Source organism: Podarcis tiliguerta, assembly GCF_965153285.1.
Source record: "Podarcis tiliguerta genome assembly, chromosome: 1".
Lineage (NCBI taxonomy): Eukaryota > Metazoa > Chordata > Lepidosauria > Squamata > Lacertidae > Podarcis > Podarcis tiliguerta.
Window position 1 is genome coordinate 80,212,332 of NC_139534.1, and position 16,223 is coordinate 80,228,554.

General features: G+C 43.0%; 1 protein-coding gene across 7 annotated transcripts in view; it reads left to right on the top strand.

The window, feature by feature from the left end:
- PRR5L (proline rich 5 like) overlaps positions 1 to 16,223 on the top strand; it is a 69,797-nt gene that overhangs the window by 19,023 nt on the left and 34,551 nt on the right. For all 7 annotated transcript variants that reach the window (XM_083438874.1, XM_083438870.1, XM_083438868.1 and 4 more), the window contains exons 2-4: positions 3,472 to 3,746; positions 5,825 to 5,905; positions 10,096 to 10,144. In XM_083438874.1, coding sequence (XP_083295000.1) covers positions 3,577 to 3,746; positions 5,825 to 5,905; positions 10,096 to 10,144 — 300 coding nt within the window. In that variant the 5' untranslated portion in view covers positions 3,472 to 3,576. The remainder of the gene's footprint in view (positions 1 to 3,471; positions 3,747 to 5,824; positions 5,906 to 10,095; positions 10,145 to 16,223) is intronic.

Sequence of the window (16,223 nt, forward strand, 5' to 3'; positions counted from 1 at the left end):
TTTGTAAGCAAGCATTTTGGTTTCCCTGTGAATGTCCCAGTCCTCAGACAGTCTGCACTTCAATCAGGAGAAAGCTGCACTCGCTGAGCTCAGGCAATACAGTGGTACCTCAGGTTAAGTACTTAAATCATTCCGGAGGTCCATACTTAACCTGAAACTGTTCTTAACATGAAGCACCACTTTAGCTAATGGGGCCTTCTGCTGCTGCCACGCCGCCAGAGCACGATTTCTGTTCTCATCCTGAAGCAAAGTTCCTAACCTGAAGCACTATTTCTGGGTTAGCGGAGTCTGTAACCTGAAGTGTATGTAACCTGAAGCTTATATAACCCAAGGTACCACTGTACTGGATTTTGGCATCAATGTCTGCCCTTGTGGAAAGATAACCAGAAATAAACCAGTAACGTATAATATATGATGATTCTTTATGCATAATAATGAAAAAGGTAGTCAAACCACCAACAGGACCTGAAATTTTGTGCATGTTTTTCAAAACACCCAACCCAGGAAGTGGAGCTATTTATAGCTTGGGTGGTAGTGAGGAAGAACTTTCACTCTCTCACCTAGTTCCTCAGGACTTAGATGAATTCTCAAGAAATGGCTTCCCTTGCAGTCAGGATCATCCTTGCATTGTACGGTTGCAACAGGTCTGGAGGCTTTCTTACAGGCTTCTGTACTGCAGCAGGATCCTAATTTGCTCACAGGCCAGCCCCTTTTATCAGACTGGAGTCAGCACAAAATCGGGTGCTGGTGAAAGGAGAAGAAGGAATTCAAACAAAGAAAGCTAGGCAACACCTACCACAGATATTTATTCCTGCACAATACTGGTACCTTTTAAAGTTGCATAAGGCATAAGCAGTCCTGTGAGAAGCATCTTCTCTTTCTCCCCTTCTGCTCTGGGTACTCATGCAAAAGGGGTTGCATGGGTTCACATCCCCTCCATGCACTGGCTGCACAACCCACTGAATCCTTGTGGGCAGTGCAAAAGCTTGTGCGGTTTGAATGTACTGAATTGTACAGAGAATACTGTGCAAACCCTCATCCCATTTTGAATCATCTCTGGTGTCTGGTTGGACAACATGAGTGAATGGATTGGAAAGCTGGTCTGTTACAATTTAATTATGTCTGGTTCTTTTGCTTTAGCTGTGTCCTCCTCCTTTTCCTCCTCTTGCTGTGATGGGCTAGCTAGCTGGTCAAGGTTGCTGCTGTGGCTGCCTCTGTGACTAACAGCCTTTAGGCTCCACTGCTTTCATTAGTGCCGTTGTGGTTGCAAGAAGCCGAATGAGGGAACATTTGAAAAGAGCAGTGATGGAAATCCTAAAATGTGTGTGTATTTTAAAGAATGCTGATTTATTTTTCTTTTGTCCCCTCCCCCTTTTTTTGCAGCAAACAGTTACATGCATACTGCTCTGTGTTTTGTTCATATACTGTAAATTTCTGATAGCTGGAATCCCCAGCAGATTCCCGAAAACCTTATTCAGGATTTCCAACCCCTAGTATAATAATATATTGCAGGGCATGTGGAAATGGCATGGCCAGCAAATGACTAAGAGCTGCCATGGTAGACAGAGCAGCATTCAGAAGGAAACCTGGGAACTCGGGATGAGAGAAACCCCATACTGTGAAGGGGAAATGCTGGTGTCGTTTGCGTGTGGGAAACACAGCTTTGTGGGACTTGGTGTGTGGTAGGTGCTTCAGAGTGGATCTGAAGTATTCTGCAAATGTATCCAAGCTAAACATAAGCTAAACCTAGTGGATTTCAGTGGCTGGTGTGTCATCTCTGTGGTCTGAAAAAGGGTTTTTCTTTTTCCTTTATTGCCATCATTATTGAACTTCGTGAGTGCCCATAAGCAAGCACCTGTCAGCTAGCTTCTATCTGGTGCAAGCTTCAATCCAGTGGCATTTTTACGCATGCACCCACAAATGGTACAAGGGTGTGCATCTTTAGTAACACTGGCTGGAGTGAAGAAGGCAGCATTATGTTCCTAAAATTAGGAACGTAGGAAATTGCTGTATACTGAGTCAGAGCAGTGGTCCATCTCTGACTGGCAGCCTCTCCAGGGTTTCAAAGGGCATTCCAAGTCCTGCCTGGAGATGTCACTGGGAATGAAACCTGGGACCTTCTGCATGCAAACAGAATTGGAAGAGCCCGCAAGAGTCATCTAGTCCAGCCCCATGCAATGCAGGAATCTTTTGCCCAACATGGGTCTCGAACCCATGATCTTAAGATTAAGAGTCTTGTTGTAAATGTAACTTAAATGTGAAATGATGACCCATCTTCTTTCACATGTTCAGCCTAGAGAAGCTGATCAGAAGCAGACAATTTTTAGCATGCCTGGGTTGGAGCCAAAGGTTGCTCGTGCGCGAGAGAGGCTGTTCTTGCAGCCAATCTCTCTCAATTCCTTCTTGACTTCTTTACTCTCCCAAAGGTTCTTTGGGGGATCGTGTGACCCTCAAAACAGCTTTGGTTACATTGCAGGGACTGCAGCATCAGGAGGAGAGAGTTCTCTCCAAACTGGGCAGACATCTCTTGTGAAACTGAAATATAATGGGAGTTGAGAGTGGATTTCATGCTCTTTATTCAGCCCATAGTGGTGAGGAGGAATGGAAGTCCCCTCAAAGTATCTGCTTTATATACATTATTTACACAATGGGCTGCACGTGATTGGCTAATTCCGGGATTCACCTGTAGGCCAATCAGGTTGCGGATTCACTTCCACCTGGAGCTGGATTGGGTGGCTCCTGTGGACCAATCAGACTGCTGCATCCTGGATCCTATTGTTCTAGGACCAATCAGACTGCTGCGTTCTGAATCCTGTTGTTCTAGGACCAATCATTTTGCATTTTGGATCCTATTCAACTCAGTACATAACAGATAACAATGTACGAGGAATCCTTTTTTCTTTTTTTAAAGATGAAAACTGCCTTATGCTGAATCAGACCATTGTCCATCTCCTTTAGTATTGTCTACATGGACTGGCAGCTGTTCTCCAGGGTTTCAAACAGGCGTCTCTCCTAGCCCTGTGTGGAGATGCCTGGGATTGAACCTGGGACCTTCTGAATGCAAAGTAGATGCTCTGCAGCTCACCTACAGCCTTTCTCCAGAGATTATATAGTTCTGTGTCTGGAATTTCTCATCCTCCATCCCTTTTCTATTTGTTTTCTTTATATAATATTTTTTTGATGGCACATTACAAACTTTAGTTTCTGAGGGGGTTTCTGTTTTTCAGAGTACTCTGAATCCTTCAGTATTAGTGTCTAAAACCAAAACCTCTCAATAAAACTGAAATTTCCCCGTGGAAGGGGCTTTTATTATTTCTTTTAGCATGACCCTTCATGAACTCTGCAGCTAGCACAGCAGTGCTGATACAGATTCTCTGGTCCCCCCGCCCCCGTTGTGCTACCAAAAGATGCTTTGGGGGTGAGTGTCATTCTGTAACATTCCACCCATTCCTTTTTTCTTTCTTGCTACAGGTTGAATTTTGCTTTTGAAAGGTGGGGGGAAAGGCATTATCTCTGGCATTTTCTATTGCCCCCCTCCCCCACAAGCCGCTTCCTGGATCCTTTCCACCTGAACTTATGACCAAGGATTCCACCATAGCCCCAGCTCTTGCTTTCCAGTTCCAGAAGATGGGCTCATTCCGGAGGCCCCGGCCACGTTTCATGAGCTCCCCGGTACTGACCGATTTGCCACGGTTCCTGGCAGCTCGGCAGTCTCTGCAGCTTAGCTCCAACTCTGCCTGGAACAGGTGAGCAGCACTCTTTGCACTCAGAAAAGCTGCCTTTGCATAACTTAATTGAATTTAATTGAGTAAATGTGTGTACAGTATGTGGGAGAGGCTCCATTATATTCCATCATGCATCGGCAACTTGCCTACACAGGCATTTCCCCCCCCACCGCCACCTCAATGTAGCAAGTGCATTAAAACTAGATGAATGAATTTGTGTAATGCCTCTATTTTTGTGTGTTTGATGGCATCTAGTTCTGTTTCCCCAATCAACATTTTAAGCAATGGTAAGCAGTAGAAGCTATCCATACTAGAGAGTCTTCACCGGTAGGTATGGTACATATTTTCAGAGTGTATAATTTTATATTTGTTTTTTACAGAAATTGTAAAAAGCATTCAGGACCATATGTAGCTATCCTGTCTCTTGGTGCATGTGTAATCAAAACCATGGCTTTGCAGGGCTAGTGCAAACCATAGCTTGCTGATTTAAGTGTTAAGACGGTGGTATGTTTTAAACTTAGTGATGTATGGAAGTGAGAGCTGGACCATAAAGAAGGCTGATCGCCGAAGAATTGACGCTTTTGAATTATGGTGCTGGAGGAGACTCTTGAGAGTCCCTTGGACTGCAAGAAGATCAAACGCATCCATTCTGAAGGAAATCAGCCCTGAGTGCTCACTGGAAGAACAGATCCTGCAGCTGAGGCTCCAGTACTTTGGCCACCTCATGAGAAGAGAAGACTCACTGGAAAAGACCCTGATGCTGGGAAAGATGGAGGGCACAAGGAGAAGGGGACGACAGAGGACGAGATGGTTAGACAGTGTTCTTGAAGCTACAAACATGAATCTGACCAAACTGCGGGTGGCAGTGGAAGACAGGAGTGCCTGGCGTGCTCTGGTCCATGGGGTCACGAAGAGTCGGACATGACTGAACGACTAAACAACAACATGTTTTAAACTGGAAGTTAGGAAAAGAATCTGAGCGCTAGCCCTAGGCTCGATTGTATAATGTCAGACAAGGTTTGATGTTGCAGCTTCTGATATTAGATCAGGAGCCAAAAGCCCATCCCTAATCTGATGCTTGCTGTTTTCTGTAGAATACACCAACTGCAGTGACTGACTCCAGTCACATTTTACTCTCAAAACTGTGCTGTGGAATTTCTTTGCTAACAGCATTGTTCCGCATGATAGAGGGGTAACTTTGTATAAGCAGATGCCCACACAGCTGAATTGAGTCTATTTCCAAATTCAGTGACGACTCTTGTTCCCTTGACTATGGTGGTCTGTTTCCCCCTACCTTTCCTGGGTAATACCCTTGATGGAATAGGGGTCTTTGGTTCCTTGCTGTGATGGACCATGTAGTAACACAGGTAGGAAATCTGCAGTCTGGATCATACGCAGTACTTGATCCCTTTCCCCCCTTGTTATAGCTATACAAGCCTGTGAAACACAGTCAATTTTCTTAAATGTCTAGCCATCCATTATATTTCTACTCCCATATTTCCAGGAGTAAATTGGAATACAAGATGGCAATTTTTTTTTAGTGTGTTTTTTCTTGCTGAACAAGATGATGCAGCGGTCATGAAAAATGGCACTGAAAATGACCTGTGCCACTGGCTACTTGCCATGAAGGCTATGCTCTACCTCCACTGTCAGTGGCAGGGAAACACAAGTGGAAAGAGTGTTTTTGCACTCTGGTCCTGCTTGTGGGCTTCCAAAAGGCATCTTTTTGGTCACCATGAGGATGCTGGACTAGAAGGTTCTTTGGCCAGCAGAGCTCTTGTTAGGTGGCAGTAGTTTAATAGCAGTAGCTTAGTGTGGGTCTATTAACTTCTGCTTGTTGGTGAGTGAGTGGGTATTAGTCCCTTGGTGTGTATAAACTGTGTTTTCTGCTCTGTTACTTATTGGCAGCCATTGGCAAACAACTCTGATGATTCCAGGGAGAGTGGGGAAAAAGCAGAAGCAATTTAAGGACAATTAATCTACTTCTCTGCTTACTGATATATTTACATGGCTCCTGACTGCTGTTTCATTGCTCCGTGTAAATCATACTGATGCAAGTTATTTATGGCTGCCCTAACTGTCTTGCTTCTATTTGGCAGTGTTCAAACAGCAGTGATCAATGTGTTCAAAGGGGGAGGCTTGCAAAACAATGAACTCTACATCCTCAATGAAAATGTAAGGTATGTTGCTCTAACTCTGTTGTATAGAATTGCCTGCCTGATGCAGAACAGGTGGCGCAACTGAGACCTGTGTGTATATGACCATGGCAGTTGGTTGGTTTACGAGATTCACAGCCTGCCTTTTTTTATTTTTATTGGCAGTGATGCAGTAACTTTTGCTTGAAGCTTTTCTTATATATCAACACAGAAATGCACTAAGCAATAGCGGGTGGAGTGGTGGTGCTCTCTCCTGACAGCTGAGTTACTGTTTACCAGGAACGAGAGGGGCGAGGCACTGGGGAGGTTGACATGGTGCAAACATAGTGTTGGGAGCACAGGATTGGCTGTCTCCCTCTTCTTATTGATGACCACCAGTGACTCAGCTGTTGGGGGTTAGGTGAGCACTGCCCACCCCAACACGCCATCTTCTACTGGCACTAAGCATAAAGCTCATCATGTACAAAATGATTCTACATGGGGAAACTGAGTGCTGGATCAGACCCATATGCCAATAGATGACACCAGGCTCTTAATAGGCTGCTTTGATTTCCACTGTACCCCAATCACACACTCACCAAATTATTGAACTCTCTGTGGAGCTAGGAAGCTGATAGTATCGCAAATGTTCTAGTTTACTAATAGCAACTACTCTGTACATGGTAAGAGATGCTGTTATGCATAGTTATATTTGCAGGATCCAGAGCAGAGATCCCCAAAATTAGGGAATTTCCACATACCTATTATTTTTTAAGGTATGGTTGTTATTGAGTTCTTTTCTCCTCCTCTTGCTGCTTCAGGAATGAGCGAATGCGTGTTCTTTGTGGTTTGATTAAATAAGCTTGAACCTCGGGTTGCTGCCCATTCTTCAGTCACGGTGATTCGTGGAGGTATATTTTGAAAGGTGAAATAAGATTTCTGCTTTGATGACTGGCTTCTAGCGGAACTGGATGCTTGCTCTTTGGGTTCTAACTTAGGTGAAATTAATGCTTTGGCATTGAATGTGTGTGTGTGTGTGTGTGTGTGTGTGTGTGTGTGTGTATGTTATGGGCATGGCACCTGGGCAACAGCTGAATGGGGGCTCCAACCTCCAACATCTTGATATATATTTAAATGTTCATTACCGAATTTCTGAGTATCTCAGTCCACTGGTGAAAGCTGGGATACTCACAGTGTGAAAGACAGACTACTTACTTGCATGCTAAGTTCATTTAAACAAAAGCCGTCATCAGACAATTATGCTAAAAGATTAATTTCCTAGAGTAAGACCTACAAAGTGAGCACTGGCTAGAGTTCGTTTCATTTCCCAGACTTGGGTTTTTCTCTTTGCAGTGCCAGCGATCATGGCTTTTAAAATACTACTCTTAACCTTGAGTAACCATAAAGAATGACCTCCTTGTCTTTTATCGTCCTTCAATGTCCTCTCCCCACCCGCCTCTATGAACTTAGTTTGAACGTCGTCAACACAGAGGAAGCCAAGCTGTTTTGACAAAAGGTTATCAGTGTTTTGAGCGCCACTGTTTTGGGGATGAAACTGCTGAGGTTACGCAAAGTTATGTATTAAGTTAGGAACAGTTTTAACATTCTCCATGGCAGTATAAAAGCCTTTTTGTACTCGTTTTCTTTTTTTCAGTATTCTACTTGAAAACAAATCTATAAGGCATGAAATTCGTCCCACAAGGTTTGATTTAAAAATGAAGGCTCCTTAAAATTCTGTTCACTGATTTTTATATCATCGGAGTAAGACGATTGCTTCTGCATGCTTTGACAAATTACTTTATAAGTTGCCTCTGGAATCTGATTCCTCCCTCCCCTGCCTCCCATCAAACTGTTTTCTTAATGCATTCTCCAAATTTAACCTTAGAAAGATAGGTTGTCCTTTAAATTGTGGAAAAAAAGTAGTACAATTGATCTTGCTTTATGGATTGACAGTATTACTGTTATCCTCATCTTCATCATTTATTAGAATTATATAGCCACCCCTCAATAAATGTTCTCTGGGTGGCTTACAAAAAAATAAAATCACAGTAATATACAGAAATGACAATAACCGTAAGGCAAGAAATGGCATTAAATAATTTATAGCCAGGATTTAAAATGCACTTGAAAAACCTTGGTGAATAAAGATACATTTGCCTGGCACTGAAAAGGCCATCAGGATGATGCTGAGACACCCTTTCTGGGTAGGCTATTCAATAGCAGAGACACTATTTTGAAAAGGCTCCCCAATGTCATGGACTGGTTGGACGCAGAGGAATAACAAAGTAAATTGGTAGATACTGCAATTTCCCTTGGACAATGTGTGGTTGCTTTCTGCTTTCCCTCTTCTCATAACTCTCTGTGACCTTTTTATTTATTTGTGGTCTGCAAACTGTAAATTATATTCATATTTTGGAAGTTAGGAATGGTGGTCATGCATTTTATTGAGCAGACTGGCTTGTAGCAAGAATACAAATAGTAAGTGTATTGGAGTGGTGGGGGTGGAGAGAAGGTTGGAAGATGTCAGTCAGTAGCATGATGGAGAGAATGGCCTTTTTTCATCTTCATCTCACATGCCCAGATAAGAATTCTGTTGGCAAATTATGTTTGCCCAGTGATTAGGATGATTTAAAAAAAAAAGCAAGGACCAGTGACCAGTGAGAAAATTTGCTAAGCACTATTGTAAGAGAATTTAGCACCAAAACATGTCCCTTGCATCAAAAGAAAACGCTGTGAACCATAAAGAGAAAAGTGATTTAGGACAGCAGGTCTTCCCTCCCTCCCTCTGTGTGTGGGTGTGCACAAATGCATGTGTACACATGTGATGTCACAGTAGTTGACACAGAAATGGGTTCATTAACTGGGAAGTCTTAGATAAGGGTTATCTTTGTTGAATATCTATTTACAGGTTAAGTTTAGTTCAGGTGGTGTATGAATTTGGCATCGTTTGTGATCCTGTAGTGGTTTAGCACTCCTTATCACCATTCTGAGCTTCATTTGGTACTAAGCAAAAGTGAGGATTGAGATGTACCTAATTCTGTTCAGAGTATTCCTAAAAGCTGATTAGGTAGGGTTGCTATATTTCAAGAGGTAAAAATCCGGACATAAAAAGTTGTTGAGCTTTGTTAGGGCAGTTGCCCAGTAGCCCCTCTGCCACTGCTGAGCCAGAGCCCAGGACACCTGTGCCAGAACCAGAACCACAAACGCACACAAGCACAACCCCCCAAATCCAGGACATTTGCTTTTAAATGTAAAATTTCCCCCCTGATGGGCATGTAAGAGCTCCCAAAGAGGGCATGTCCAGGAATTCTCAGGCATATGGCAACTCTAGCTGCAGGGACCGAAACAGAATGGCAGTCCATTTATGCTGGATCACTCCCAGAAGCTTCTCTGCCAAGCTGCTTGCTTTACAAGATGCAGACCAGAAGTTTGAAATTGCCCTCTTGGGTCTAGCACTAATAGACATTAAAAAGCAAGGCAGCAATAGCCATCCATGTTACACTGCTCAGCATATGGGGAAAAATATCGGGTCACATGCTGCCACCCTGTGCAGTCAAACCAAACACAATGCATTGGAACATGGGATTGGCCTAGGTCTGAAAAGAAACCCTGTCTCCCATGGCAATTGCCCATGCTACCTTGGAAAGCAGCTTGGCAGAGAAGAAGGCTGCCTGATCAAATTCTCTGCCTAAATTCAGCCTGGTCGCAAATAGATCTGTTTTTCTAATCCAGATCCCCATATGCTCCAATGAAATGAACTTTGCAGCAAGGAATAAAGCAGGTATGGGGACCTGTAGCCTGCCTTATGCTCTTGAACTACAGTTCCCATGATCACTATTAACCATGCTCTTGGGCTGATACAAGTTGAATCCACAACATCTGGAGAGCCACAGGTTCACCATCCTTGGTATAAAGCAAATGGTTCCATGTGACTCTCAAAAGTCAGTCGAGCCAAGTTAAGAAAATTGCTTTAGCTTTGAGGACAATGTGTTCCTGTAAGAACTGTTCTGGGTTTAGGCAACAAACCCCCAAACCTAGTGCTGTTTCTCTGGTCAGTGGCCATATCAGAAGCATCATGGGAAAGAGGAAAGAATTTAAAACAAAAAGAATCCTTCAAAATTGTTTGCAGTCCTTATTGGTACACCTGTGTTTTATAGAGTTGATTTTTATTGAATGGGCTCTGGGAAATCTGCCTGTAAAACATTTTTTATGACATGTGATCCATTCCTTTTCAGGCGATTGTTGAAGAGTGAACTTGGATCCTTCATCACAGACTATTTCCAGGTAACATCTGTTCCTTAAGTGGACAGTTAAAGCTTTCCAAAGTAGTTTTTGTCTTATCTTTTGGCTTGTTCTTATGATGCTTGCTTTGGCTTTTCCTGTCCTATAAAGAAAACGGAATGGATTCATTTTCATGAGTAGGTTTTGCATACTGTTGCCTCTTCCAAGCAAAATCTTGGACCTTGGACAAAGGGTTGCATAGTTTGTATGAACAACATTGCTTACATGGTAATAATCACTGAAATAAGGGTGGACAACTCTATTTCAGTTTGCCAGGAGATACACAATGGCAGAGTCACAGTTTTTATTTAATTAGCTAACAGGGAGGCCTCACGAGGGGCTGCTTGTAGTATTTTAATATCCGCAAGCAATTTTCCCTCTTTTCTTTATGTATTTCAGGGTGAAGTCCTGGCACTAAAAATCAGTGTCTGGAGTAAAACTTTGTTTAGATTGACTGATGACCCATCCCAGTTGCTGCTAATCCACACTGGGTGTAGTACACTTAGAAAGACTAGTTGCATCAAAGCGACAATGGTAGCTCAAAGGAAATGTCCCATTCCACAAAAAGAAATTACTTTGGGGTGCTCCTAATTCCCCATTCCTGGTGCTTCTTGTCAAGTGGCTCTAGGTGCTGCTCTAAAACTAGAGGTGCTCGTTGTGGGTCTGTGCTATGATGACAACACATACCCCTATGCAAGAGCTATGCAGTGGTGAGATGGGATGCTATTCAAGTAGAAATTGGTAGCAATTATGTGTGGGATGGAAATGAAATAAGTGGTCAACCCACACATTCCTGGTATTCCGTTGTGTGAGCATACATTTTGTGTCTTGCTTTGAAATGGTGAATTGAAATGTTAACAAGGCTTTCCAGAAATTCTGAAACTTGCCCGGGAGCAATCATTCACATACTGGAGGGGAAATGATGCATTAGTCAAAGCGAGATACTATAGCAGGTGGATCACCTTTAATCACAAATTGGGGGCTTTTACCTGCAGTTCACATTGGTTCAGTCCAGGGATTCAGGGATGAACAGCTCCTAGCCACAGGCTTATGGGTCCTTCTTGTGTGTAGGAGAGGAGGAGATTAGAAGCTTCTGCTTCTGGCTACCAGCAAATCATAGTTAACTGTTAATGTCTCGATGCAACAAATTTCCCAAACTATGGTTTGATTCTGGTGGGTCATCCTGGTTTGTGGATAAGGAAAGAAGCGAGTGCATAGACCTTAGTCTCCCTGGTGCCCATTCCTGATTTTCCAAACCATGGGTTTATCATGTGAGTAACAAACCTTATGATACAGTCTTAAACACACTAGGGAATAAGCCACACTGAACACAGTAAGCATGCAAATAATTTCACTGAGTTCTGTTGCCCTTTATGCAAGTGTAAAGTAATTGAATCCAAAGAGATGCTTGTTGCTCCTGGTTTCACAGTCTCACATTGTGCTGCACATTATTACAATTGTTGAAGGAAATAAGGTTTCACCAATGCCATCTTCAGTAAAAATGTGATGCATGGGAGCAATATATGCATTTTTTAAACAGCCGTGTACATGCATCAGGAAGATCTGGGCCAAGTGGATTTCTCACAATATGGATGTCTAAAGATGCTTGAGCATGCCTATTTTATGATGAAATGTTTGCTGCATAGTGGTAGCACACATGCTTCCTGCAGCCATCATAATGTCACCAGTAGCTCCGTTGAGACAGGGCTTCTCATAGCAACATGATTTCATTGTGCCGTATTTCTCTCCCGGTCAAAAAGAGAGGAAAGAAAAGCTATAAAAAAAATCTGAACTTGCCAAAACTGCCTGTATGTGTGCCAGCACTATAAAAATAACTGGATGTGATCGTTTCCTGTAGATATTTTATTGCATGCCATTTTGTAGTACAAATTTGCAATGGCAATCCTCAAGGCAAGCGAGCTTCATCATGGTAGATTAATCAATGAAAGCTTTAGTGGATTAATTGAAAAGGATTTGAGTTAAAAGCACTTCTGTTGACTGTTTGGTTCTGGCATGCATCTGTGTTAGAAATGAAAATGGGAATTAAGGGAAGATACGTAAGTTTTTCTTCCAACGGCGACTAGTAGCTTTTGTTAAGTGAATAGTGATTTCAAAACTTCCCTCAGCATCTCAAAAAACACCTAAAAGCATGGATTTTGTCTTGGCCTCTTTTGAAAAGCTCCCCCCCCCCGTCAGTTCAGGATTGGAGATGGGGCATTGATCCAATGTAAAATTATAATAATAATCTCTAACTGTGTGGGATTTCAACCCATTTAGCTCTTGGAACAACCAAAGTTTAAAGTTGGGAACTATTTTCAACACAACGGCCTAATTTATATTTTTAGCAGCATTTGGGGGCTGCGTGGCCATGGTAGGTAGGACCAGAGTTAAAAAATGATGCAGTAATAGATGTGACCCTTACCTTTGTACAGTAGGCTACATCCTAGCCATGTAAAAGTCAATAGGTTTTCAATGGGCCACTCCTCTCCACTGTCCATTTATGGAGAGCCAGATGGACTGAAACATCCCTCTAGGCAAACAAAAGGCATCACAGTTCAAGGTCTAGTTTCAGTCAGGCAAAAGCACCTGAGGCAGAGCAAGGTCAGTGGAAGGCTTGGTTAGGGCCATATAGGTCTGAAGGGCCACATCAGGCACCTGGACCCTGACATTCCCTTTTCTGCCATAGTTTATCTCTGAACCCCAGGCAATATCTGGTTTGTGGTTACAAGTATAAACCAACACAAACCTTGTGCATTCGTCACTCTCTTCCTTCCATACTCCTGGGGATCAGAATGCAAGCTTTCTGTTTCATTAGCGTCAAACCACAGTTGGCTCACAAGTCAGGTTACTATAGTTGAAGGATCCTGGCTTGTGCTCATAACAGCAAGCCATGGACTGCTATTGTGTCTGAACTGAGTTGGTCTGAAAGTCTACAGGATGCAATGTTTGATGGCAGGAGGAAGCATTTGAGGCATGAGCTATGGAGAGCCAGACGGGTTGAAACACTATTCCTGTCTGCATTGTGTGAGTGCTCTATCATCCCTGCTCTTAGAAGGAGGGAGTGCTTAATAAAAATTGTCTATTCTTCTTCTAGATGTATTCTTCTAGTGATGAATCAGTGTCCAGGAGAATAGATTATTGCATGCTGTAGGAGGCTGCATATATGCACTGAACTCTTATTCAGACCAGACTTCCAGAGGTAGTGGAGAAGCTGGAGAATGGATTTCTGCTCAAATAAGACATGTATATTTGGGGGAATCAAGTCAGGGGGAAGCTGAAATAGGACTACCATCATCCCTGGCTATTGACCATGCCTGCTAGGGCTGATGGGAGGGTTCCTCACACCTGACCAAGACTGACACAAAGCATAAACACTGTTCTACAGGAACACGTGATCTTCAACAGATGTAACTCTTAAAAATAACAACAGAAAGAGCTATTGTACTATGGGAAATGTGTGTGTGTGTTTTAAATGTCTAAGCATTTAGGAATGAGGATTGAGGAACATGGACAGCAGAAGAGGGTAGAAAAAATGTGTCATCTCTGGTACTTTTGAAAGTTCGGTTAATTGCTCAAGAATAAAATTCCTTTGTAGAAAAGCTCCAGGAAGATACTCTTGAATTCTTTTGCAATGTCGTTTCTTGAGAATTAACAAAAAGGAGACCAATCAACAAATTTAAAACTTGACACTGGCAAAAGTGAGTGAAGCAATGAATGTGAATTTTACCTTTTGTACAGCACACTGGTTTTTCCATATGCTCCTTTTTAACCTCCATCCACTCACATAAAAAGGGACGCAGGTGGCGCTGTGGGTAAAAGCCTCAGCGCCTAGGGCTTGCCGATCAAAAGGTCGGCGGTTCGAATCCCCGCAGCGGGGTGCGCTCCCGTCGTTCGGTCCCAGCGCCTGCCAACCTAGCAGTTCGAAAGCACTCCTGGGTGCAAGTAGATAAATAGGGACTGCTTACTGGCAGGAAGGTAAACGGCGTTTCCGTGTGCAGCTCTGGCGTGCCAGAGCAGCGATGTCACGCTGGCCACGTGACCCGGAAGTGTCTTCGGACAGCGCTGGCCCCCGGCCTCTTGAGTGAGATGGGCGCACAACCCTAGAGTCTGTCAAGACTGGCCCATACGGGCAGGGGTACCTTTACCTTTACTCACATAAAAGCCATTATCAAAGTTAAAGACAGTGCTTACCCCCAAGGGTACTCAAGGGTACACGGTACCGGCACCTTTTGTTTTCTAGAACAAAAGAACTGGTTAAAAATGTGATGCTTACTTTAAGAGCTTCATGGTGAATATCAGCCCCATTTTTCTAGAAGAAAGGGCACATTCCAGTCAGCAGGAAAAGCACTCAGATGGTGTGAGCTAGGCTGCTGAGGGGTGTGGCCTAGGAAGACTGGGGGTGGTTGGGGCAGAGTGCCAGGGATTAACTAGAGAGGTGTGGAGGGTCGCATTCTGCCTTGAGTCTGACATTCTTCAACCCCAATCTAATAGATCACAGCACAAGCATGCATATTATTTGCCATTCTTATCACCAGTTAGACTTTTATTAATCTATGTATACAGTTAATCGCAAAGACAATGTACAATGTAAATATAACATACATTGAATAGAAAATCATGTAAATCCACTTCAGTTAGCGCATCTTTAGAGTCATCATACCAACAGTAAATTGTTCTCCTCCTAACAAGCAGGATGTGAATTTCCAAATAAATAAACATCTCTCTCCTGACCTTGTATTTAACTGCAAGCATAAACTGTGTCCACATGTGCACAACACAGCCACAGCTGCTTCCTCATTCACTTCAGTGGTGAAACGAGGTGCATAGAGAAGATGTACATGCGGGACAAATGTGAGACTTTGCCATTCACTTTAATGCCGGAGGTTTGTTCCATATGCACACCTCATTCCACTATCAAAGTTAAAATGCTTTTGAGTCTGGGTCAGTTAAAATTACAAATGTAGATTACAAAACTGCTGCATTAGTGCATCAGATTGAATGGGAACCGTTTCATGTGGGAGATATGTTTGAGTGCACCCGCTTGCCACATGGAGCCTCAGATATTTTCTGTGCTTTCACAAATCTGCAGGAGGGAAGTTTGCACAGCTGTGGGGAAGATCAGAAATTTCAAGTGGTGATTATGGCTATGTACACATTTGCGCATTTGTGGTGAGAAAAGGTAGTTTTTTTTATCAAGACACAATTGTTCATGCTTTTCCTCAGTGTGCTGCTTTTGATCAAGGTTTGGTTCCAGATCCTGCTCTCCACAAGGATGAGTGTGGTTTGTTGATATGTTTGAAAACCCATTCCTTAATTAGATTAGCCAATTTTCACACCTTTTCCTCCCCATACCTGCCCCGGATGAAGGAAGTGGTAACCACAATCTTGGTATATGTCCATCTGCAATGTCATTGGTCAGGTGAGGATATGCCACATTGCTGGAGCTGCCTTCATCAGTTTTCAAATGGGTGCACTGTTCGGTGGGCTAGGGGGTAATATAAAATCAATCTGTATTGAGCTTTTATTTTTGGAATGCAAAAGCAATTTCCAGGAGCATAGAGCTTGCAGTTGTTGCAGTGTGTGGACTAGGTAGAAAAACAACACCGACAAGATTCAGTAGGTATTGACAGTAGCATATAATGTTGCTTGTATGCAGCATTACAGGAGTAGACTATTTCAGAAGCAGGATAGCCCAAAACTCATGGGCTATTGTAGCTGAGATGACAGAAGATCAACCCCCTCATCATTTTCCTCCTAATGCAAGGCAAATGAGCTAGTTGACCCTTGTCAGCTGTAGGAGGCATATCTGTTTTTCCTTCCATCCTTTCTTCTAGGTCAGCAGGCTGAAACGTGCCACTTCTACACATCTTTACTTAATTGTTGAGGACTCTTATTGGCTGCAGGATTGACAGATTGTGCAATATGCCTTTCCTGTGCCTTAATTGGACCTGTGTTACTGACCTTCTATAACTGCATATGCATGCAGGTTAGATGTTCCTATATTGAGTTAAATCTGTCCTGGATTTTCCTTGGAGATGTAGGTGGTAGAATGAAAGTATATTTTCCACCATTCTGAGTTCAG